At 42.1% G+C, this 23363-nt stretch overlaps 1 protein-coding gene across 2 annotated transcripts in view; it reads left to right on the top strand.

Moving 5' to 3' along the window:
* Positions 1-23363, top strand: part of EFCC1 (EF-hand and coiled-coil domain containing 1) — a 59403-nt gene that overhangs the window by 15701 nt on the left and 20339 nt on the right. For both annotated transcript variants that reach the window (XM_037386437.1, XM_037386436.1), the window contains exon 3: positions 22870-23012. In XM_037386437.1, the coding sequence (XP_037242334.1) occupies positions 22870-23012 (143 nt within the window). The remainder of the gene's footprint in view (positions 1-22869; positions 23013-23363) is intronic.

Raw genomic sequence — 23363 nt, 5'->3', positions numbered from 1 at the left:
GCCCCAGTGGAACAGATACAGTGATAGACTCTGAGCTTAGCGTAACTGCTCAGGAATTATATCTTTGAGCTTTATAACTCTAGGAACGTATCTGTTCATTGCTGAGTTGCAGTGAGGAAAGCCAATGTAATTTTAAAATTTATTAGGAAATGAATAGAGAACAAAGAAAACCATTATGTACATTTATAGAACATTTGTATCAGAAAAGGGAAATTATGAACCTTTCACCTAAAACAGAATAAAACTGAAAAAGGCATAGAAAAGGCAGCAAGTGTGGAAAAAAGGCACGGAAACTATATTAGGCACTTGCAGATGTGGAAAAGAGATAGCTGAGGAAAGATGAGTGAAAAAAGTCTATAAAATTTTTATCAAGATCAAGAAGATTAATAGGAAGAATTGTTCAGTCTCTTCCAGTGCAGGAACTGTAAGTCATCCAATGGAAGCAAGAGGCAGGTTCAAAGCAGACAGAAAGAGTGGTTCCTACGCAGCAGATAAAGCAAGCTGGGGAGCACCTTCCCGCAAGATGCTTAGCTTGATGAAAGGTTACATGGATTTAGAAAGCAACTGAAATACCAATTTAAAAACAACAACAACAAACCCGAACAACCAAAACCAAAAGCCACACCGCTCTTACAGATATTAAATAGCAAGATGGCATCCCTACCTGAGTCACCAAGCAAATCTACACACACACTGAAAAGCGTAGGGCAGGGAAGGGCTGAGGATGCAACAGGGTACATGAATTTCAGGGGAAATGTATATACAGGTATTCTCCTTGAACTTAACATACATAAAATAGCAAAACGTAGTTTGATTTTAGGAGCATCTCTAGCATCACCGTGTGTTCCCCTGCAGGAGCCCGAGGTTAGTGCCCTGGGGCCAAGCTTACCCAACACACTGGCAGCTGAAGAGGGCCCATGTCTAAGCTCAGCCCCAACTCAGACCTCAGACAACAGCTTTTGAAGAATCTGGTGTTTTTCCTTCATATATCAGTTTCCCAATCTAAAAAGTCAGATTATAATGACCATAGAAGTAGGCAGCTGTTACTCACCTCAGTTAATGGTTCTACAATTACCTTTAGGATAGCAAACGTTGAACTACAAGCTTACAGATGCCATTTAATTCTTTGTGCAACTAAACGAGAGGTGGTTGCTACAAAGTATCACTGATACCTGGCGATTAGCAAGATTTAAAAAGGCTTATTTCTCTGGTAAGAAGAATTTCTTATTGATAAACATGAGCTAGAATTTTGGAAAATCTCTGCACCTTGTGTTTCAGTGAGAGACAAAGTCTGACTCTTGGCTCTAGACAAAAATTTTCACCTGTTAGCCACCTAGCACGAGGTGTCTTGCACGCTCCTAAGCATCTGCTTGTGGGACATCAAGTAGGATACAGGATTAGATAACTGAAGAGTCCAACCAAAATCTAGGATGACAAATCCCTGCACAAGTCCCTACCTTTAGGTTGTGCTTTCACACCCTGGGCTTTGCCTGATGGATGCCTCTTGTCCCCTCTCAAATCACTTCATTCATTTCCACCCCAGCACCAGAGGTTCCCTGCCCAGGTGGAAGCCAGGACACGCTGTTCAACGCAGATGTCAGATTTTGTGCAAGAGACAGCCGTACCAATATTGCAAAGAGCCTTTTTATCATTTTATGCCTACGGCAAAATTTAATCTGAAAAGCTAGGCTTAGGGTTTCTGACACACTGGCACAAGTATTTTCCTACAAGGGATCCGTTTCAGTTACACCAGCGTGTAGGCCCGGTGGTTATCAGCACAGGCAGAGATCTGGAGGCAAGCAGAGCTTTGTCAAAATACTGTAAATTCATCAGAAATAAAATACGTACGTTAATACTTAAATTTATTTGGCCCTCATGCTGTTTGCAGCTGTCTATACGCCAGTGTTTCTCTGTTCACATATCCTCACTTCACTCCAAGTGACTTGCTATGTGCATATGTACATGCAATAGTAAAGATTCTGTTCGATAGAGGGTGGCGTGATACCTTACATCCACCGTGCATATGCAAGTGCCTCACCGATATCTGCCCATCCATGCAAGTCTAACTTGGTTTCTCACACTGCTGGGGCTGTCACAGAGAGAAAACTGTGTTCTATAACCCTCGAAAGAGGGATTTTTCGCATGTCTAGCCAGGTAGTCCTGAGATAGAAATACAACATTGTGTCCCATCAAAAAAAGGAGTGAGGAGGTTCCAAAGAATATTAACGGGGAATCCGCTTCTCCTTTAAAACCCCTGCGAGGGTATAAGAATAACCTGACTGTACAAATGGAAGCGGATCAGACCGAGACAGCCATCCTGGAGAACACAAAGCTGAAGCGGATTATAGTAAACAAGTTATTAAATGTCTGGCATACATTCGGAGCACTTGCCTTATTCACTTCATATTCACGAGCGAAGCAGCCATTCAAACCTAGACCAACAGCGCTGCTTAGCAATACAAAGAATTTGATTTTAAATAGTGCTGCTGCTCCCATCTTTTTATTAATATATTACAACCACTCCAACTGTACTATTAGATTTACTTCAACCACTGTAACAATTGATGTTACCAGAATACTAACTATTCTGTTTTAAATGGCAAGATAAGAAAGTAACTTTGCCTAATAAATCTTAGCACTTTGTTCTGTGTAAATGTGGCTGGGGACTTATGTATGTTTTGAACCCTGATGTTAATGTTTGTCATTTCAAAAATCTATTCTTACAGAGTTACTGTGTACTTGCCAGAACCAAAGATACAAAACACAGGCCTTATCCTGAATATTTTAGTCCCTGATAAATGTATGTGTGATAAAGGAGCATGATGAAAGTACTTGGTTAGATTATTAAGAAAAATCTCATTTAAAATCTATTCATGTCAATATATGTCTTGGAGAAAACTCCATGCTGTGAATTCTAGAGAACTCCATCACGGATATCAAATACAGACACTTTAAAAAGCAAATAATAATTCAGAAGAGTTACACTTGGACTAGATGATAACTGTAGGTCCCTTCCGACTGAACTATTCTATTCTAGAAGGAGAATTCATCATTTTTGTAAACACTGCACTGTAGTTTCCCCCTTCAGGGAATTTATTTTTAAAAAATAAACCATGTTTTATCAGCTCACAAAGCTGCAGGTCAAATCCCCGCAAAGTTTTCCTTTATGGATTGTGTTGCGCTTCTAACTTCTTTCCATTGTTATAGGTGCTATGCTAGCAAATAAGTATAAATACGTAACAGCATGGGCTGCTGTACTAAAACTTAAATATGTTTTCCAGTAGGTTTTGTATATGATGCTAAAATCAGTCTCTAGAGCACTTTTCAATTGGCCACAGACCCACAGGGAATGAAAAAGCACATAGTTAAACTAACCTAAAGTTGGATTCCAGAGTCATTGCTGAGGAAATGAGCCCATGCACTGGATGAGGTCAGTCTGATGGCAGTTTGAGAACTGTATTGGTGTTACACTCAAAGTTTGGACGTTTTTATGCATCTTGAAGATAAGTCAAATACGTTCCTCAAAAGGATGTTGCTTTGATTTCAGCATTTCTCATAGAGGGTCAGAGAGTCTCTTGGAGAACATCAGGTACTGTTTGGAGTCTAATCATCCCCAGGTCCTGCCGATCCTTGCAGCCCACCAGCAGCAGAAAGAATAAGTAAACCCCCCTCCCCACGCCAGCCCCGCCAGGCGAGGCAGCTCAGATGGTTCCACAGAAGATGCAGCTGCTGGAGGCAGTACAACCATTATGCATATTATTTAAAAATAAAGAAACAAAACCCAAAAAATTGTAAAATTACGGGCACTGAATCATTGGGAAGGTTTTTAAGGCATAGAAAGTGAGTATCTTTCAAACTGGCATCTCATGAATGCGTTAAGAATTTTCAGTGTACACTTTCTTTTGTAATAATGTGGTGAGGTGAGAAGTCACTAACAGCAGCAGTGCTGAACAGGGCAGCACTGTAACTATAGTCCAAAATTCAGTTTTCTGCACAGAGGCCAACAAAACTAATCCCACCCTTGGAAAAAAAGGCTATTCTGCAAGCAAAACTCTGCTCAGATGCAGCCTTTCCAATTCAGGGGAACTGCAGCGATAGACAGAGCTCAGAAAGAGTAAACGTGATTTCCTAAATCCTCTACAAGACCCCCGGGGCCTTCCAGCGCATCGGGCAGGAGGAGCACAGCCTGGTTTTGTTACGCTGCAAGAAGTGGAGGCAGTCTGTCCGCTCGCTCGGCGTGCATCGCTCCGGCTGCGCCCGCGGTGGGCTCCGACCCACGCCGGGCACGCTCCAAGGGAGCCAGCGCCCAGGGAAAACCAGCCACGACAATACCGTTCCCAACAGGGAGGCGCGATGCTGTCAAAATGAATGATACTGTTCTGTGAAACCATTTAAATATTCAGATAAGCTTTTCCGTGTCTATAAGGACAAGCTTTTACCTGTCCGTTAAACCACCACAGGAGTCCACGTGCGCAATCCGCGTGTGGAAATTTCGAGGCGCTGATTACTGGGACCCAGTAAGAGATTGCTCCGGGCTTGCTCTGTGCTGCATTGCTGTTGTGAAGCATCCCCTGTATCTCCCCGTCAGAGACAGGGCAAGAAGAAACTCTTAAGCATAGTGTGGTTGATCCTAAGTTCTTATATCCATTGTCTTCTATATAAAGAAAAAAAAGCCACATACAGAATAGATCAGTCCCTGGGAAGACACAAGCAAGAATAGAATAAAACAAGAATAGGTGGCATGATTGTCCTTGGCCTGACAACTGAATGTTTAAGGGAAAAGAAAGAAATGTTTTAATGAAATAAATTGTATAGCTGTACCTAAGGTTAGGATCAAATGTAAGTGCATTAAATTTATCTCCAAAAGTGATAAGCATTTCTCTCCACACCCTACTGTTGCATATTAACTTGAAAAAGACTGGAAAACTCATGGGGTATTCCAGTTCTCACTAGAAGAATCCGCTGAGTATTAATCACTCCCTACGGTTTTTATGTAGAATTAAGAGAAATCCCATTGTAAGAGCTTGTCTTATATCCATTTAAAGATCAATACATTTTAAACACAAGCCTTACATTTTATTTGGATTTTGGTAACTTGTTATTTTACAGAATGGTGATGTAACATCATGAATCGTACTCAAATCAGGCTCCAAGTGGCTTAAATCAAGCCACCGATACCATTTTAATTGTATCAAATTTGGGTTCTACGTGATGAAGCTCCAACTTGTAGAGTTCTTGGTTTAAGAAGGTGCAGAAATCTAATCACCATTTTTATTACAGGAGCAACTGAAAATCCCATAATAACTGGGTCCTCATTCAACTTGATAAATAACCTCCACTTCAAGTCGCTTCTAAAATTGAAACAGTCCTTCAGAAAACTGTTTGCTATTTTAGAACACATCAAAAACTGGACCCAGGTGAACATCACATCGTTCTGGGGTTTGTAAACATTTGATCACTCCGTTTAACTCACAAAAGCTTGTACCTGCCAAACACCTGGCACAGTGGGCAGACAAACAAGGACATGTTTTCGATGGATGTATTCACGAATACTCTGAGTGTACAAGTTCAGGGAGTAGTAACGCCACGTTAGTCATGCCTCTGCCTTTGGAGTTGTACAGGGAAATCCTCAGTCCTTCTGCAGCTTAGGCTTTTTTTTTTCTCCCTCACATAGGCGATGTGAAATACAGGAAAACAATATATTTCTTTGAAGTAGTAGCACTAGCAGACTAGAGGTAAACCTCTATTTGATCTCCAGGTTCTGAGCCAAAATAATATGACAGCAGCAGAGTTCAATTACAATTTCCTAAGCACGGAGGTACCAGTTTCCCCTTTAAGTTACCAAGGAAGGTCACACTGATGTTACCATGAGAAAGTCGCATAAATCCTGTCCACACCAGTAGTATACTTCCCTCAGACTGGGATGTGCTGGCACAGCCTCATTATTTCATGAGCAACGGTGTCACCATGGGCTCTCTTTGCTGGTTGTGAAAACAGTTAGCTGCAGAAGTAATAGACCCTAAAATTTCAGATGTGATGGCTATGGCTCTGCTGAGTTACCAGATGGGTTCTGGGAAGATGAGATACAGTGAGCAATGTTGCCATTGCCTCCGTCTATAGACATGGGTTAGTCACCAGCAGCAGCGTGACGGCACAGAGCAGACCCGTTAAACAAGCAGCTCTTGTTTTAACAGCCCAGCCATCCGTCCTGCACACAGGTACCATTCGCTACGGGGAAGTTTAATATACATTCAGCCAAATAAAAGTCGACGGTCGATGTCAAATTGCATGCAGCCAGAAAAAAAAACCTGTTTCCTAGAATCTCACACAGTCTAGGTTGGAAAATACAGCAACTGAAACATTTCCACAGAATCATGTTGCCTGGACCTGAGGAAAAGGCTGCATACAGAAACTTTTGGAATAAAGGCAGGCACTGAAGTCCTGCGGTAGGTCACGATTTTGCTAAGCCCTTTGCTAAACAGCAATGATAATGCGCTGAAGTAACCTTTGATCCTGCATGGCCTTTCTAAGAACTGAAGTAAACAGAGGTCTTAAGGGAACACTTGTATGCGTGCCATCATGTCCCTGCTACACTACTACAGACCCAAGAGCCTAAATTCCCCATTATTCTGATAACTGTATTTAAATAACAATTATTAAAGCAGCTGCCAGGAATCTCACTGCCATATGCCCTGTCATCGCTGGTACAGACACCTGAAGGCTCCTTGAGGCAGTTTCAGATGACTTTAAAACCACGTCATGCGAAATAGCTCTGCACTTGATATATCCTTTCTTTCTGTTACTAATGATGTGTTTGGGTTTTAACTAGAGGTCGGGGAATGACCTAGTGTTTTAAACAAACGCTTCTGCTGAAAAACAAAATTTATGCACCAGTTGTTGCAGGGGTGGATGCTATGATTTATTTAAAAAAAAAAACAACAACAGCTTAGACCTTTTATCAAATCTGCAACTTGTCACTTTTTAAGCATTAACTTTTAACAAGCACTAATACTGGCCTTTACATCTGAAACTAAGGTCATTTCTATTCTCAGTAGGACAGGGACCTGAAAATAAGCAGTATTTATCCTAAATATCCCAGTTCTGGTCAGGATGAATGCAATTCAATGAGCCTTTGCTAATGCAAACCAGACTTCTGCATGCTCGTGGGATGCTGTCATTAATCCTTCAAGGACACAAGTGTACAGCTGGATTAGTTTACTGCCAGCATCTTTTTTTTCTTCAATGACCCTCCAGATATATCACGTTTAATGTACTCCTGCCCCATTTCAAGGAATTTATAATCAAAAATGCAGACAGAGCATGTTAAACCCCACCTTTAGCTGTTGCCAGCCTAATCACTACAGCATATACAAATTCACCTGGAGGATTGTTAGAGCCTCTCTCAGTGACTGAGCATGGCACACCGCAGGGCAGCAGGCGACCACGTAACGAAGGATTGTTGGGAGCCCCTTCAAGTAATAAGTACAGCCAAGATCATTTTAAAAACCGTAACTGATAGTTCAGAGGGAGAAGGGATCTCTCCCAGCTCAAAAATGCAATAGCGTCACACCATGCACAGACTACACCAATTTCTTTCTTCCTCCCCCCATTTAGTTGTTCAAAGCATCTAGAGAAAACAAAACCATGGGAAGTCTACCTTCACTACAAAGACCTACAACTGTTTCTCCTGTTTGGTTTGGGGATTTTTTTTAGTCTATCTTCTCAGATGAAATAGTATCTTTAGATTCTGTGTGAGGTATATATACAAACACCGGTCTGTTCAATAGTTTTATCTCAAGCAGCAAACAAAACCCATCAGGCTTCGTTGTGGGACTGAGCCAAAAGAAACCCAGAAACACAGCAGCCTATCAGTCCTGTTTCTGCTCCAGTTTCCACGGGACTATTTCAGATTTACAAAGCCTTTTACACTCACTCTAGTGCAAATTGTAAAAAGTAGAATATGTCATGCTTGAAATGTTTCCATGAAATTCTGGTACGTAGCTAGCGTAGCTTTAAAATTAAAAAAGCAGCATGGCCAGCCAAGCAGTATGGATAAACAGGTTTGGGTTAGATGCTTTTGGATTGCGATGGTGTTGAACTTTTATTTCATGTATCTCTTGAAACATAATGTTTCTAGTTACTAAAAACCTAGCAGTAGAACTCAGGAACATATTCTGCTTTCATTTTTTACCTGTTTCTGTATTAGAAGTGAGCACAGAATATATTATCCCTAACGTTCTCAAATACAAGCAACACACTGCGAAAGCTGAATCCATCTTCTTCCTGACATTTGGCTTTATTAAATGTAGAAAGAGATGTTAAAATGAAGCTCAAATTTCCTCTCAAGGATTTTAAGGATTTTCAGATGTAAGGCTGTCTTCCTCAAAAAATTGTCATCCCACATGCTACATCCCCAGTTTTTAATGGGCCACTTCCACCCGCTAAGATGGCGTGGGCTATAATGAGCATCTTGGTGCAGCCCACGATCAGCGGCAACATTTTCCTAGTGTGACTGGACTTGCTTTTGAGGCGGGGTGTTACAGGCGCCCCCCTCCCTTTTCACTGCTTGCAGAAAAAGTCAGAACAACTTCTCCATCACACATTTGAAACTTCAGGGGAATTTGAAGATGGATCAGAAAGGAATTTCAGTGTGAAATTTCTGGAAGGTTTTCATTAACAAGTATTTCTGCATGTCAAGTGTTGTCATATTTTATCCTAACCTGTCTTCCTTCTAATATGTAAATCTCAGGATTTGAAACTGTATTCTAGAACATCAAAAAGCTGAGGGAAAAGATTAAGTCTCTTATTGGATGCAAGAGGAATGGATCAGCGTTAGAAAGTTTGGGATCTCATCCAAGGTTGAGGCAGATGAGAAGTTTTCCAGAAGAGTTGCCCAGGGCAATAAAGTGGAAATAGAAACAATGGTATAAAAACCTGATTGCAGAAGCTTAAATATCAGTTGCCTACTGTCAACAAAAATGAAAGGCTAAATACATGTTTATAAATGTCTGGGGTTTTTAATTCCGCTATAGCCGTAGGATGTTAAATTTGATCATTGTTTTTACAGTAAGATCATAGAACTGGGATCACCTACCATGTCAAACAACCGCGTTTATTTTAAGTCTTCCTCCTAGCGCTGTGTTACAGAGAACTTCTGAGAGCCGCTTCCTGTTTTTCATACAGATTTCCCTCTTTTCCTGTGGAAATCTATTGAGGAAACTCTATGAAAACAAAAGGAAGTATCTGTTTCTGAATACCTGTAAGACTGTCCAAAAGCATCCCCTTTGCCTGCCGTGGGGCTGCTGGTGGGGGTGGGGGCTGCAGACGGCGTGAGCAGCGCTGTGTGCTGGGGGGGACACACGTCAGCCCTCCACCGAGATGCACCCCCCACCAGATGCAGTGGGGCTGCTGCGGGAAGGGGAGTCCAATTAAAAGGGAAAAACCTGCAATTAAGCATTGTCTTAAAAAAAAAACAAAACACACACACAGAGAAAAAAAAACCCCACCACAAAAGAGGGGGGTGGGGGAATAAAAGAGAAGCAAATAGCCAAAGCCTTTTGTTAGGATAATACAGAGTAATGTTGATTAGAAAAGCATGAAGCCCAGTTACCTAACCTTCCTACAAGGAATTTTCCTAGTAACGACTTCCATCTGCCCCTCTCTCCTTCGCCTCGTTTATTAGCTCTGCTACCCCAGAGGCGCCGCAGGGCTGCACCACAGCCCGCGATGCCCACGTACGGCCGGCCGCTATCCAGGGAGCAAGGCACAGCAGCACTGAGCCACCTGGGATTAAAGATCTTACCTACACAACATCCCTTTTTTAATAACCTAATGCTACTAAGTTCTATAATACCTCAAGCATACAGCAGCCCAAACAGAATCACTCTCAGAACTGGGGTTTTTGCATCACTTCAATTAACTTCAAGGCAGCTCTGATTTGCTTTAGACGTATAGGTTTTCTAGACTGTGAAGCCAGAAAATTCAAAACAAAAGTAGAAAACGTACTCAATGTATTTCACCATAATTTAGTGCCTATTTCTGGTTTCAGACAGCCTGCTAGGCCCGACAGAATCTGGGTGAAACCTGCTTCCTAAATACTACAATTCTGCTGCATGACTGAGCATTTCCAGGGAATCTGAGCCACATTTAGAGGACAGAAGGTGGATTTGTTTTGATTTTTGATACCCTTGTTAAATAATCTATATACAGTTTCCAGGGCAGGAACCACTTGCTCAATCAAGTTTTCTGCCTGTTCAGTTAGCTGAAAAAAATGGGTGGAGATGGAGCAGGGGGAGGAATGAGAGCTGTTTTAAGTTACTAATAAAATCTACCTGCCCCTTCATCCTGCAAAAAGAAGTCCTATTATCACTGATATTATAGTTCTTTTCAAGGGCTCCTGGCAGGATTTCACTATACCATTGCCCTAATTAATTGGGAATACAGCCCACTCTGGGTGGCTCCGAAGGATCCAGGTACAAGCAGTTTTAGAACATCACCCCAGCCGTACAGCATCAGTGGTGTGTAAGTTACAACAGTAGGTTTAACTCTTCCTAGCAGAGACTGTTATCGATCCTGTTTTCATCCCAGTAATACCTGCCAATTTCAAACAGATTAGGTCATGATTCCCCTACACTGACACAATATACAGTTATGGTAAGTTACATTGTTCACATCCTACACCGACAGTCCTGTGGTCTAAAGACACCATCATGTTGTATACATGCATCTGAGCAAGGTACCAGAAAACTGGCCTTAATAGTGCAATAACATTTCAAGAAATGGGAAACCATCAAGATGTGACCAATAATCCATCAGTACCGAGCAACACTGCCCAGCTATTGCCGATGTTACTGTCATTACAGTTTTAGTCTCTGTCTTTGCTGGCCTGCTGTGTGCCCAGGTTACACTTCTTAAATGTCTTTTAACGTATACTTACTCCTATGATCTAGCTGCTCAACTATTTTAGCTTGTAGTCCCTTGAAGTACTGTATCTGGTCTAGTGGAAGTCGTTTATAAAGCCTGGAGTTTTTATATACATTAACCTACATTTATGGCATCTAGTTTTTTAGAAAGAGGTAGAAACGAGCTAGTTATACCTTTTTTTCCTCCACTAAATATTTGTAGTAATTTATGTTGACTTTCTACAAATGCTCAGCCATGTTGCATGTGGCCCACCCTGCAAATTCCAGATGATTCTAACGGATAGAAGAGAGGGGGAATATGAATCATGATTTTATGCTGTTGAACATCACTGAAATCCATACAGTATAATCATATTACAGAAACTGAAAAGTGGTTTATAAAGCAAAAGCTTGAGGGGAGCTGTTAAATGAGCTTGTATGAACCATACCCTGAAGTAAAGTTTAATCTTAGATGAAGTTGGCGATAAATACAATGCAAACCCACTTGGACTGAGGCTTATCAGTTATGGAAATTGGAGGTACTGCTAAGACCAGCAGAGGTCCACCCCTGGGGACAGCAGATGAGCCAGTGCTAACCACGGTGTCTGAAATCGGTCCTTACCTGCAGGGAGCAGCTACACAAAGGATGATGTTACGTTCCTGTCATTGGCTTTCAGCCTCCAAATACCATTTCTCACTCAACCATATAACCAGGAAAAGACAAAACAGGAGCTGCTACGTTTGCTGTCAAAATATACCTAGGCCCCTCTTAAATGCAGGAATACTAAACAACTTTTTCTGATCTCAATGAACTGGCAAATGACTTATTTGGGAAGGAAAGTAATTAATTTGGCGCGCTCTAAAGATCTAAGGATGTTTTTACAAACTTCAAGCGAAACAGAAAACACAGCCCCATGAGGTAATTGTTATTCTTGTTTCCTGACCCAGGATCTGAGGAAGGTGGAAGCTCCGACTTCCCCACGTTCGCAGCAGATGGCTGCTGGTGCTGGGGGCTCAGGGCTCACGGCTCCTCCGTGTCCCCCAAGAACCGTGGGGCAGCTCTCCGATGCGGAGCACGTGGGACCAGATGACCAGACAGGTCTTGATGCAATTGTCCTGTGAGAGCTTAAGAAATACCCAACCTGGCTGCAAACCCAACGGCTGCAGCCTCCCTGTCCACACATGTCAATGCCACGTTTCCCCAAAGGCTTGGTGAGCACCAGGCAGAACCAACTGCAGCCAGCTCAAGGCACGATGTTGCCGTTAAGTGAGCCGCCTTCCCTCTCTGTCTCTCCAGATCCATGAGGGTCCACATCTATGATGTTCTGAAAGGAATTTACATGCTGGTAAACAGGCTTTTTCAGAGTTTCTACCACATTCAGCAATACCTGTAGTTTTACCTACATCTAACAGAGAACTGAAAAACAGCGTTTTGTCTCGAATTTTTTTTTAAGCTCTAATTTTTGAATTTTAAAATGCAAAATTTTTTTGAAGATTAATTTTTTTTAAGCTTAAATCAAGCTCTAAGTTTTTAAGCTCTAATTGTTGAATTTGGTGGGATGCCCACCCTGCTGATGATGAGTACTTCCTGACTCTGTTTAGGAACGACGCTCTTCTTCATCCAGGAGACATTAAAAGGATCACTGGGCATTTGATCTTTACTGACATACACTCTAGCACGCAGGGCATAACAGAAGGATTCCTTGGGATTAAATAGCACACGTCTACATGAAGGAATACACAAGGGGAGTTGTTTGCTATACATGCAACGTCAGAAGGAAATTGTCTACAGGACAACAGCTCTGCTGCTCCTCTTTATCTGGCTTACATGCCTTATATCAAGTATTTTGGTTATAGCTATCAGTGGTTTAGAATCTCATGGTATTTTAGTTATTCATTTTTGGTTGTAGGCTTTCAAGCACCTTTCTGTAAAATGCAAGTCAGGGTACCAGGAGAGAGAATTCTTAAAAATAACAGTTTGAAGATTGGGAAGGACAAATAGATTTAGGAGAAAACATACACACAACCCATGCATTTGAAGTTGGGGGTGGGGGGTGTTTTCACATTCCTCTGTCACTGTTCCTTATGGGCTGGGCTAAAAGGAGATCTCAGAAAGTGTCCGGAGAGAGGTTTTTCCAATGGGACAATCTGCCTGAATAGAAGCAGAGAGGGCTGGAAATCACAGAACTCCAGGTTGGAAGGGACCTCAAGGATCACGTAGTCCAACCTTTCCTGGCAAAAGCAAGTTCTCACTCAAGACTGTTCTCACACGAGCTTCACCCTCCCTTCAGACCCATAGTTCCTCAGAAGCTGGAGAAGTAGATTGTTTGCGCCACTTGTCTGAAGTGCACTTGTACCGTATCACCAATATGGAGCCTTCAGCAAACACCAGGCAGAAGGATCCGTGCCCTGTCCTAGAGTGGGGCTGGAGGATGCTGGCCCGAGAAAGGACACCCACACAGCGTGGAGTGCCTTGTGGAGAGCAGCCTGGTGCGGAGCCAGGCACTGCGGTGGCAGCCACGAGGCGGGACCCCAGCCATGGCGATGCCATCGGTCCCCTCCTCTGGTGTAGCTGGGACAGGGCTGTTAGGAAAAACAGCCAAAAGGGCTCTTATGGCACCACGTGAAGACCAACAGCAGAGATGTTCCTAACCCAGCTGCACATAGCCAGGTCCCCTGAACTGCCGCTGCACCCACACAGCCTGTTAGGAAGGGCCACCGAGGGGTGTCTGGCGCTCTGGGCTGAAAACGCTTAGCCACATCGGGGTAAAAGGGAAATGCTGTTACTCAACAGCAGGTAGTCAGGGGGTCAGTACAACGCTGAAGCCCTTCTGGCCCTGCAGCTGTCCCTCAGTATTATCTCTTAAGATGCAGACCACTGTGCTGCTTAGCATCACTGGGGGGGCCAGCACCAGCCCCAAGTCCATGCACTCCCTGTTGATCTTGCGGGCTTTTGGAATAATTCTGACATTGCCAGCTTAACACAAGCTTCAGTTATACTAAATTAAAATAATCGTTCTGATATGGAAGGAAGGGAAACTCAAGAGCAGAGCTACGTAACAGATAAGAAGAGGCAGCAACAGATCTCTGACTTCCATGACTAGGTCAAAAGACAAATCCAGATTTTTAATTCCGACTTCCAAGAAATCTTGTGCAAGGTTTAGCAAATAGCTCCTGTGCTAACAGTTCAATCAAGAACAAGTGAGACTTAAATTTTTCTAGCTTTATTTAGGTCTGCATTGTGTGCAACCAAACTCCAGACTTCCAGTGCCAACATCTGAACTTCTCTCTTGTCACACCCTGCTAGCTAGATCTTCATTCCAGTGGAACAACATCTGGAAATCATTTCCTTTATTTTGTCACAGAAGAATTCATTAATGGGCAGGAGTATCTGCGTGACATAATTCCAAAGTGATCTATTTTCTTCAGGACAGTACAGTGACTACTAAGCTTAGAATACCCCACACGGAGCAAAAAGCAGTCTGGTTCATCAAGGATATACTCGTGAACTACTGCCATGCAATGCAATCCCTTGCTAGGTGCAGGATTTGTAAAAGCACTAGAGTTACCTCATCTGTTTAGCCCAACGATCAAATGTTATCTTTCATGGAGCCACCCAAGTGACTAATATTTTATTAATAATGGTAAACTGAAGTTTCAAGGCCAAAAAAGGTGAAGGACAACATTAAAAAGCGAGGCTCAGAACTGTTGAGCTGCATTTCAGAAATTAATGTGTTCGGTAAGTCACAGAAGGAAACCTGCCCATGCAGTTTTAATTCATCTTCCTTAGTCATTTACTTGTAAGAAATTTATGCATGCGTGGGTGTGTGTATCCATGCATTAGAGCATCCGTTTTGTACTTAGGTGGGTCTTGCTCAGTGCAGATATTTATCTGAACTGCAAATGTGGCCTTAACTGATACATTGAAAATGAATTATTAGGGTTTTAGTATACTCCTCATCACAGCGTAATACACCAGGCAATATACCGAACTAGAAAGATTACATTCAAACTTTTCTGTTAATTTTAGGTGCCTACCCCGACTTAATGTTCACAGTACTTAGTATTCCAAAGCAAGGCACACAAATTGTAATTTCCACGATCCCATGCTTTAGCTGCAGTTCTCATGTCCCACAGTCTCAAATCCCATTAAGAAAAAGAAAAAAATCAGGACCCAGTTACCTGTACACAAGCAACACGGTAATTAGTGCATAGAAAGCCTAACTGAAGTAATCTGCCCAGGATTACGCAGGGTGTCTGCCAGAGACAGGGGTAAAATCTGCTTCCTCAAAGGAGCATTTCGTTGCTTTAACAAGGACACTACCCCTCCTGTTTCTGCGTGTGTTGCCCGACTTGCTACCTGTAGCTTCTGCAGTAGGTGAGAAAGGAACCTCCTGGCAGAAGTTTCCTTCTCTCAAAATTTGTTGTCCATTCACAGGAATTGCTCATCCCCTGCCTCCCATGAGGTAAAGGTCACACAGGAAAAACAGACTGCGATTTTACAATAACCATATTGTAACACACGTGCTCCAGGGGTTAAGGCACCCTCCTGACATCTTGTAAGTTGAGAAGCTTAAAAAACCCAAACCACTAAATACACTTAAAACACAGAAATTTGTATCAGGTAGATCGTCATGACATCTGTGTTTTTCACCAACAGGGTCAGATTCTCTACATTCTCTGCATAGATTTCTGCCTCAACTGACTGCACGGTAAATTATCACCCTCCATGCGGACCTGCAGTGGGGGAGGGAGTGCAAACTAATTGCTGGATGGTTTTCCCAGACATTTACTGATAGGAGAGTAATGACAAGACTTCAACAACTTGCATAGCATCCCAAATTTTATTAGGGAGTATCTGGCCCTCAAGCACTTTTTTTCTGCGTATTTCATCTTCTGTCCCTTTGTCTCTACCCCAATCCTGTTTTCTTATTCCATGTTAAAGCCTGCTTTTGCTGTAATTCTCATTTTAACCACTGTACGTATCCGGGGTATAAGTCAATTGCGTGTTTCCAGCAGCAGTAAAACCTGACCAAAAGGGCTCTCCACCTGCTTGCTCCCGTCTCAGCCCTGCATTTCATCACCCCCTGAAAGATGCAACTCTTAGGGCTGTGCGCTGATCCAAATTCTAAGCGTCTCTCCAGAAATTAGAGGGATGAGATATTTTAAACATCTGTCATTTCATAAGTCCAGTTCACAACAGCACAAGCACTTGCACAACTCTGAGCATATAGGATCAGGCAAGTATAAGAAGATGCAGAAAGGAAGCAAGGGCTAAAGGAGAGAGAGAGTAAGAAAGAGGGAGGTTTTCTTCCAAATGTATTTAGGTACTCCTTCAGGCCTCAAAAGCTCCTCTGGTCTTTTCTAGATGTCAAAGCCACCACTCCCTGGGCTAGTGTCCTTATCAGGGAGCGTACTGAGGCTGCAAAAGGGACAGTCTTCCATACCCCACTCGTGGCTGTCAGTGCCAGCTTGCCTGATGTAAACAGAGATTCACAATTGCTGGCAAAGTTTTATATAGTTCTTTGTGGCCATGGACTGGAGCATGTTCAATGATTCAAAACTCTTAAAGTCAGTGCTACAGACAAAAAAGATACAAGGCCTTTTAGAAAAGCCTTTACTTCTATTACTTTTGCTTACCTGAAACCAAAAAGAACAGCCTATGAAACATTTGGAATTGAGAAATTCAATCCAAACAGAGTGGGAAAGCAATATGCAATGGAAGGTCTTTGCATCTAAATCTTTGAGAATCGAGAGTGTCAGAAGCACCAAAGTACCACCCAGGAAATTTTTCTAAAAACATTTTTCTAATCTGATCTCAGGTTTTAAGCAGCGGAGTAAGAAGAAAGCAGCTGGCGAACAAACATTAGAGACTGTACTAAGAGTAGTTAATTTCTGAAAAACAATTTCTCCCAAACAGTCTGAGCTTACAGAATTGGTTCTTCGGAATGGGACAGCGTGGACAATAAAAGGCACAGTACTATCCTGCAATTTCACTACATCTGTACAGAGGTTTGTGTTGTCTCAAAAACGTTTCAAATCGTTGTAGGAAGAGCACTGCAAGCCAGCAAGGTGTAACACCGCTCCTCTCTGCTGCATCCGACAGCACCATCGCAAGACTTGCCTGTTTATACACAACGTGCAGAAAGATTGAAAGATTCTGCAAAAAAACACATTGCCATCAGCAAAATTATTTCTGTCCTAGAGAATGCTGATTTTGGCAAGGTAACAAAAATCATCAGCCAATAACTGGACACCTCCCAGAACTGTAACTGGTATTATAGAGGCTCTTGAAGTACAAACTTCTCCTTATTTCAGCATTAAACCAGGATATTTAGTTGTCTTTATTACAGCTACTAAAAATTCATACTTGCAAAAATTTATATTTAATGCTTTATAGATCGAGCTATTTAAAACCTGAGATTAAGGCATTTAAAGTCTGGATTGATCACAGAAAGTTCATTCATATAACTTCTGTTGGAGAGGTAATCACAGCTTACAGCACCAGAGGCAGATGTATTCAGAAAACCTACAGAGACACTTAGGTCCAGTGTGAAAACATATTGATCTGAACATTAAATGAAAAGTTGTAAAATAAATTGAAATATGCACACCGTCCAAATTCTGTAACCTCCTGTATGGGATAAGCCAAACCAGAAACCATTCCGAGTTCCCTGAACTCTCACAGTTTGGGTAAAATAGTACAAAAATAATAATAAAAAGATAAAAAAATAAATCACACCTCCTTTAACAAACACAAGTCATACACTTCTAAAAGTATAGCTTAGTTTGTATAACTATACTTAGAGCAATGTACCTATTCACACAGCTGTCTGATCTGCTCCAAGTAATTCTCTTTTAAAAGAGACTAGTTAAAGATCTATGAATGTGAAGCTAAATAATTCCTCAGAGTTATTTTATGATTAGTCTGGAGTTATTGAAGTTAAAGATTTGTTTAGCACCAGAAGCAGGTGGGTTTTGCTGCAGTTAGAAGTTTCCATAACAATAACAGGAGAGCCAATTAAAAGCCAATTAGTCATGGACATTACGTTAAGGTCCAGTACTTTGCAAACTCTCCCCTCTTCAATTTTTCTTCTCTTCAGCTGCCCATTATCCTCAGCACAAAGAATTCCAGATGGATGGGGGCTGTTTGCCCGTCTCCATGGGAGCCCTGCCGCGCTGCACCCTACACCAGCGCTTCCCAGGCGTCTTCAGCACCGCGTCCCCCTCTGATCTTCGCCCTAAACAAACGTGCTGTTTATTCACTCTTCTTATTATCTATGAAGACCCATACAATGTTGTATGAATACTAATGAGAAGAGAATTAAACCCAGGTTTCAGAATGAGTGAAGATTCCTCCTTTATAGCATTTACCATGACAGCGAAAGCATAGCAGCTGGCCTCTCGTTATGCTCCTCTTCAAACCCTGAAACCTCTGCCACTTGAAAATCACATTTGGCATTAAATAAAAAGCTCCCAGACAGGGGAAAAAAGTGACCTAGTGGTTAAGTCACATGATGAGAAGTCAGGAGGTCATGGTGTGGTGTTGTCCTGCTACCCAAGAGCACCACCATGGCTCCATCCTTGCCTCCATCACTCGGTAAGGGGGATGAAACGCTCTGTACTTCAATACATGAACTAAGGAGCATGAAGCAGCCCTAAGAGACAGCCTTCTGTACCGTTTGGCTGCATCTGCTTCAAAGACCAAAAAGCAGAACTTTTCTTTCCAGTCAGAAATCTGAAGTATCCTCCAAAGTGAACGTAGGATCCGGTACAGATGGCAAAATTCAGAGGAGGAAACAGCCCTTTTCTTCCAATAGACCAAGCTTCATTAGTATCCTTAATGCTAGAGCTTCTGGGCACCATTTCTAATTAGAAACTTCTTCAATCCATCTCATGTTTAGTTTCTAGTTGAGTTTAAAGGAATGCTAAGTTTGCCCTTGCAGCTACGTGAGCAGCATTAGCAGCCCCCTTTCCCTGCCACAGCTTCTGTATAGCCAGAGATCTCTGGCTCTGCCCCTTGATCTTTGGCACCAGCCTTGGCAGGTTATTGCCTTAAACTGGTTTTGGATGACACGAATGAAAGCCAGCTGTGTTTATACACCCCTCCTTTGGAACCCTGGCCCAGGACAGCCCCCCTCCCTTTCCCTCTGTCACTAGGCTGTTGGTCCTGTCCTTTCCCATCACCTTCCCTGGTCACTCCTGTGGATAAATCAGTGCCCAGCACCACACCGGACCCCTGCCAAGATGCACCAAAACAACAAATTTCCAATATTGTTATTTCCAGCGGATCCTGGACATTATATATAGATGATCAAATACAGAAATTTAAAAACCCAAACACACGTTGGAGACTTTGTATCAACTCACACTGCTGCTTGCTTTTTTCTTCATTTTTATCTGGCATGGACAAGGTCTGAAATTCCAGCTTGTCTGGCCACATGTTCCTTCACACACATTTAAAATATGCCCCGTTCCTAAACATCTCGAAATAATTCCCACATATGGTTCTAGAAAACAACACTGCATCGTAATCTGTGCTGACTTTTTATTTAGAGTGCAAGGTCCACAAACTTTGCAATATTTCTTCTGCTGGGGAAACTAAGGCACAATGCAATTTGATGCAAATGATGGAGCCTGTGCCAGAACAAAGATTTAAATTCTGGAGCACCTGTGTCTGAAGACCCTTGCTGAAAACTTACATTTCTTTCTAGTTTCCCAGTGAACATCTCCAGAGGAGACAGACATGGCTGTCTTTCATCAATATGTTGGGCAGAAAGACCTAACAAGACATGGCATCTCCATGGCTCCCTCAATTTCTCCACATTAAGAGCGCGCTGATGAAGTCCTCTCAAGAAAATTACTAAAGAACACAAAGTACAAACTGATTATATCATCAACTAATTGTAAGTTCCCTTGCAAGAACTACAGAGAGGTAAAAGCTATTATTTAGGTCTGTCTCGAATCTCATCTGAACAGAGGGAGTCTGCTATTCTAAGTTCTGAATTAGATGGGAAGGGCTGGTTTTCCCACCAGACTTCCTCATGCTCCTTGGACTGCAAGATGGATTGGAACCAGGCTGCCAGACGTAGGGAGTCACCACCACCAGCTGCTCTCCCATTAATCATCACAGCATTTACCCCCTTCTGCCATAGAAGATTTTAATTCTCCATGTTTTATGGGTTAAAGTCTCAACCAGCTTTGAGAGTACAACGAATATCCACCCAAACGCCAACATCTCTGTACAATGCGAGCTGTAGAAATCTCTGAAATCCAAACAGATCTAAAGCAGACTGCAGCTCAAAACTAAGGGAACGATCTGCATGCCAGCTACAGCCCTCAAGAAATAGTAAAGGTTCCTCATTGAGCACCAGACTCCAAAGTATTTTTGCCTTAAAATGAAGGAAATTGTTACATTTTCTTTTTCTGAAGCATGCTGTTCTCATGAAAGGGAATACTACTCTACCCACAGTAACTGCCCAGAACACCGAAGCTCTGTGATGCTTCCAGGAGCCCCGTTTTGAATGCCCGAGCTTAACACTGCTTTTTGTGCACTACCCCATAATTATTTTTTCCAGAACTAATGAAGCTAAGTGACTAGCCAGGCTCCACTCTGGGGACTGCTATTTCCCTTGACTTTACAGGAAATCAAATTGTTGCTAAGATAAATAATACCATAAATGAAATATGTCATTAGTTTTTAGCCAGTCAGCTCTACTCAAGGGGGTAAAGTAAGGGCTGGTTCCTAAGCATGGTTTACCTCAGCTACTGTCCCTGGAGATATTTTGAAATATTGACTTCTGTTGTTAAATTCATGATCTTATTTACTTAGTATACTTCCACAAGCAACAAGGGAACTAGTACTGGTGCGGTTCAGGAGCTGACAGCAGCTGCGTTGGATTAAACAAGAGCTCTCTGCAATACTTGGCTCCAACTTGGCATCAGCTTTTCTATTACTACATCTGAAGTCCTGTTTGTAGCAGGGGTTGAATTTACAGGCAGGAAGCCTTCAGAAGATTTGCACAAAAATCCACATTACACAACTTGTTTCAGTAGGACCAATTGCTGAGTGTTTTAACTCTTTTTTGTTGAAGACTGAACATTCCTTGTACTTCACCCATTAAACAATATTCACCAGACCACAACTAATCTTAGGAAGAATGTGGAGGAAACTTAATTTCCTATAAAACTCCTGAATTTGGTTAGATGTCTTCTGCATACAGCTTCTTTGTGACCTACACAACAGCTCCTGCTAGGAAAGGAATAACCACATTTTTCTGTGGTCTAAATAGGAAAATACCCTATGTAACTATTGAAAGTAAACTTTCTAAATAGTGAAAAAGGAAGCAATGGAAATGTAATACTATATAGTTCCTATAGAACACATTACACAACATACATGTGTAACGTGCACAAGCTTGAAATGGACTGGACTTGGTGGTCAGTTTGATACCTGACAGGTAGCTTGTTCCTACCTTGGCAAATGTCTGATATAAGCCTTACATGTATAAATTGATATACCAAACTTCTATTTTTCCAATGTAACTATGAGTTTCTTACTACATTATAAAGGTCTAATTTCTTAAATTCTCCATAGCTCTGATTTTAGCAACATTTTATGGAATTAAGTTACATATGTATATCGTGTGGGAAAACCAGACTCCTAAAATAAATTCAGTATTATGTGTTGCCTTTCTATTTCACAGACCCCGTTTACTACTTTGCATGTAAATGGGAGTGTCTGAATTAATTTTCTTCAGTCAACTACATTGCATAATTCCGTTGTTTTTCCTCTAAAACAGTGATACTGTCTTTTGGTACATCCCTATGAAATGGAAGGTAGGAGAGTCAAACCAAATGTATTCCAACAAAAAGAAGCAGTAGCTATAATGGACTCATGACTGACATTTCACATTCCACTCCCATTCTTACCAAAACATAGTATTTAATTATATTGTTAGAGGATAAATCTATATTATTCAATTTGTTAGATTTTGTTTCGTGTACAGTGGAAGTACCCATTTTACTATACGCAATGACTTGTACTGTCTTACATGCTTGGGTTGGAACATTTTCAACTCAACTACATGTTAGAGGAAAATTCCAGAATACATTTACATGTGCTACCCTGAATTTCCTTGAAGGTACTCGCCCAGGGCCGTCCATTTAGGTAACTATAAATTCCTCAGTCTGAACAATCACTGCCCTTCATTGAATTAAATTGCTTCTTTCAAAAATACATTTTGCTGGCAAGTTTAAAGACCCATATTTATCAGTTACATTATTTGATCTCAGTGGCATCCCTTGAGAGCCCATTTCCTTTAAAACACACAGATGTCATATCCTCTACATTCTACTCAGAGAAATACACCATTTCAAATGAGATGGTCAGCAATTCAGAAGCCCGTTACCAAGATGCTTCTTACCTGTAAGTCACTTTCAGATGTATCGCTGCGTATGCATCGTTCTTTTTACCTTTTCAGTCTCTGACACTGCTTCATCTTCAGTGCTCAGAAGACTTAGATGAGAACTGCCCGACATTTCTCAGTCAGAGTACGCATCCGAGTGACCAGATGCACGACTTGGTACCCTGGCTGTGGCGCTATGGTGCCACAGTGAAGATGAAGCATGTACTGCCCTGTCACCGCCGGTGGAAAAGGGAAAGTTTGTGGCCAGAGTAGGCTGTTCCCATATAGAGTTTCTAGAAGTCTTTGACCTGAACTAAAAGCTGCGTTTAGCTTTTACAACCTAAAGAACAGCTGAAACCCACCTTGCTTTGATTCTTTCTGAAGCAAGCGAACGCAGCCCTCAGGGGTTCGATTTTGCAGGCGCTGAAGGTAAATACACCCCTGCTCTTCCACAGAGTCCCAGCAATTGCATTCACATTCACTCACGTGCTATGCCGTGCCCATTTGTCTTGGGTTTTCAAGTTTCCTCAAGTCCACTTTGCTGTGCTTTTCTTCTCCAGGTCAGAAATGGAGAGATGCCAGCGCCCCCCCCGAAGCAGCCTGGAGCAGAGGGAGGGAGCAGCCCCAGCAGGGGGGAGATACCCCCTGGCCGTGCCTGAAGACCGACGGCCTCCCACTGGCGGAGCCGGGATTTCCGAGAACGGTATCAAACCCAGTACCCAACTACTTTATGTGCTCAGCGATTTGTAACATCCTCAGCAGAAAACCCAATGTAAATATCAACCCAGCAAATCCACACACCAATCCTAGTGAATCTTGAAATCCTAGACCTAAACAAAAGGTAGTATCCCAGCTTTCTAATTCTCACTCCCCACATAATTTTACATTCAATAAAAGACTGAACTTATCACTTCAAGCTATGATTTAAAACTGCTTTTTTCCAATATGATTTCACCTCACCAAAACCTTTTTCCTAGCTTAAAAAGCTGAAGTTCTGAGTTTTTATTTACAAAGAAATGAGAACTCCATACAAAACCATTTCCAAGGAAACTCT

This window comes from Falco rusticolus, chromosome 4 (assembly GCF_015220075.1).
Source record: "Falco rusticolus isolate bFalRus1 chromosome 4, bFalRus1.pri, whole genome shotgun sequence".
Lineage (NCBI taxonomy): Eukaryota > Metazoa > Chordata > Aves > Falconiformes > Falconidae > Falco > Falco rusticolus.
This window is presented reverse-complemented; position numbering and strand designations above follow the sequence as displayed.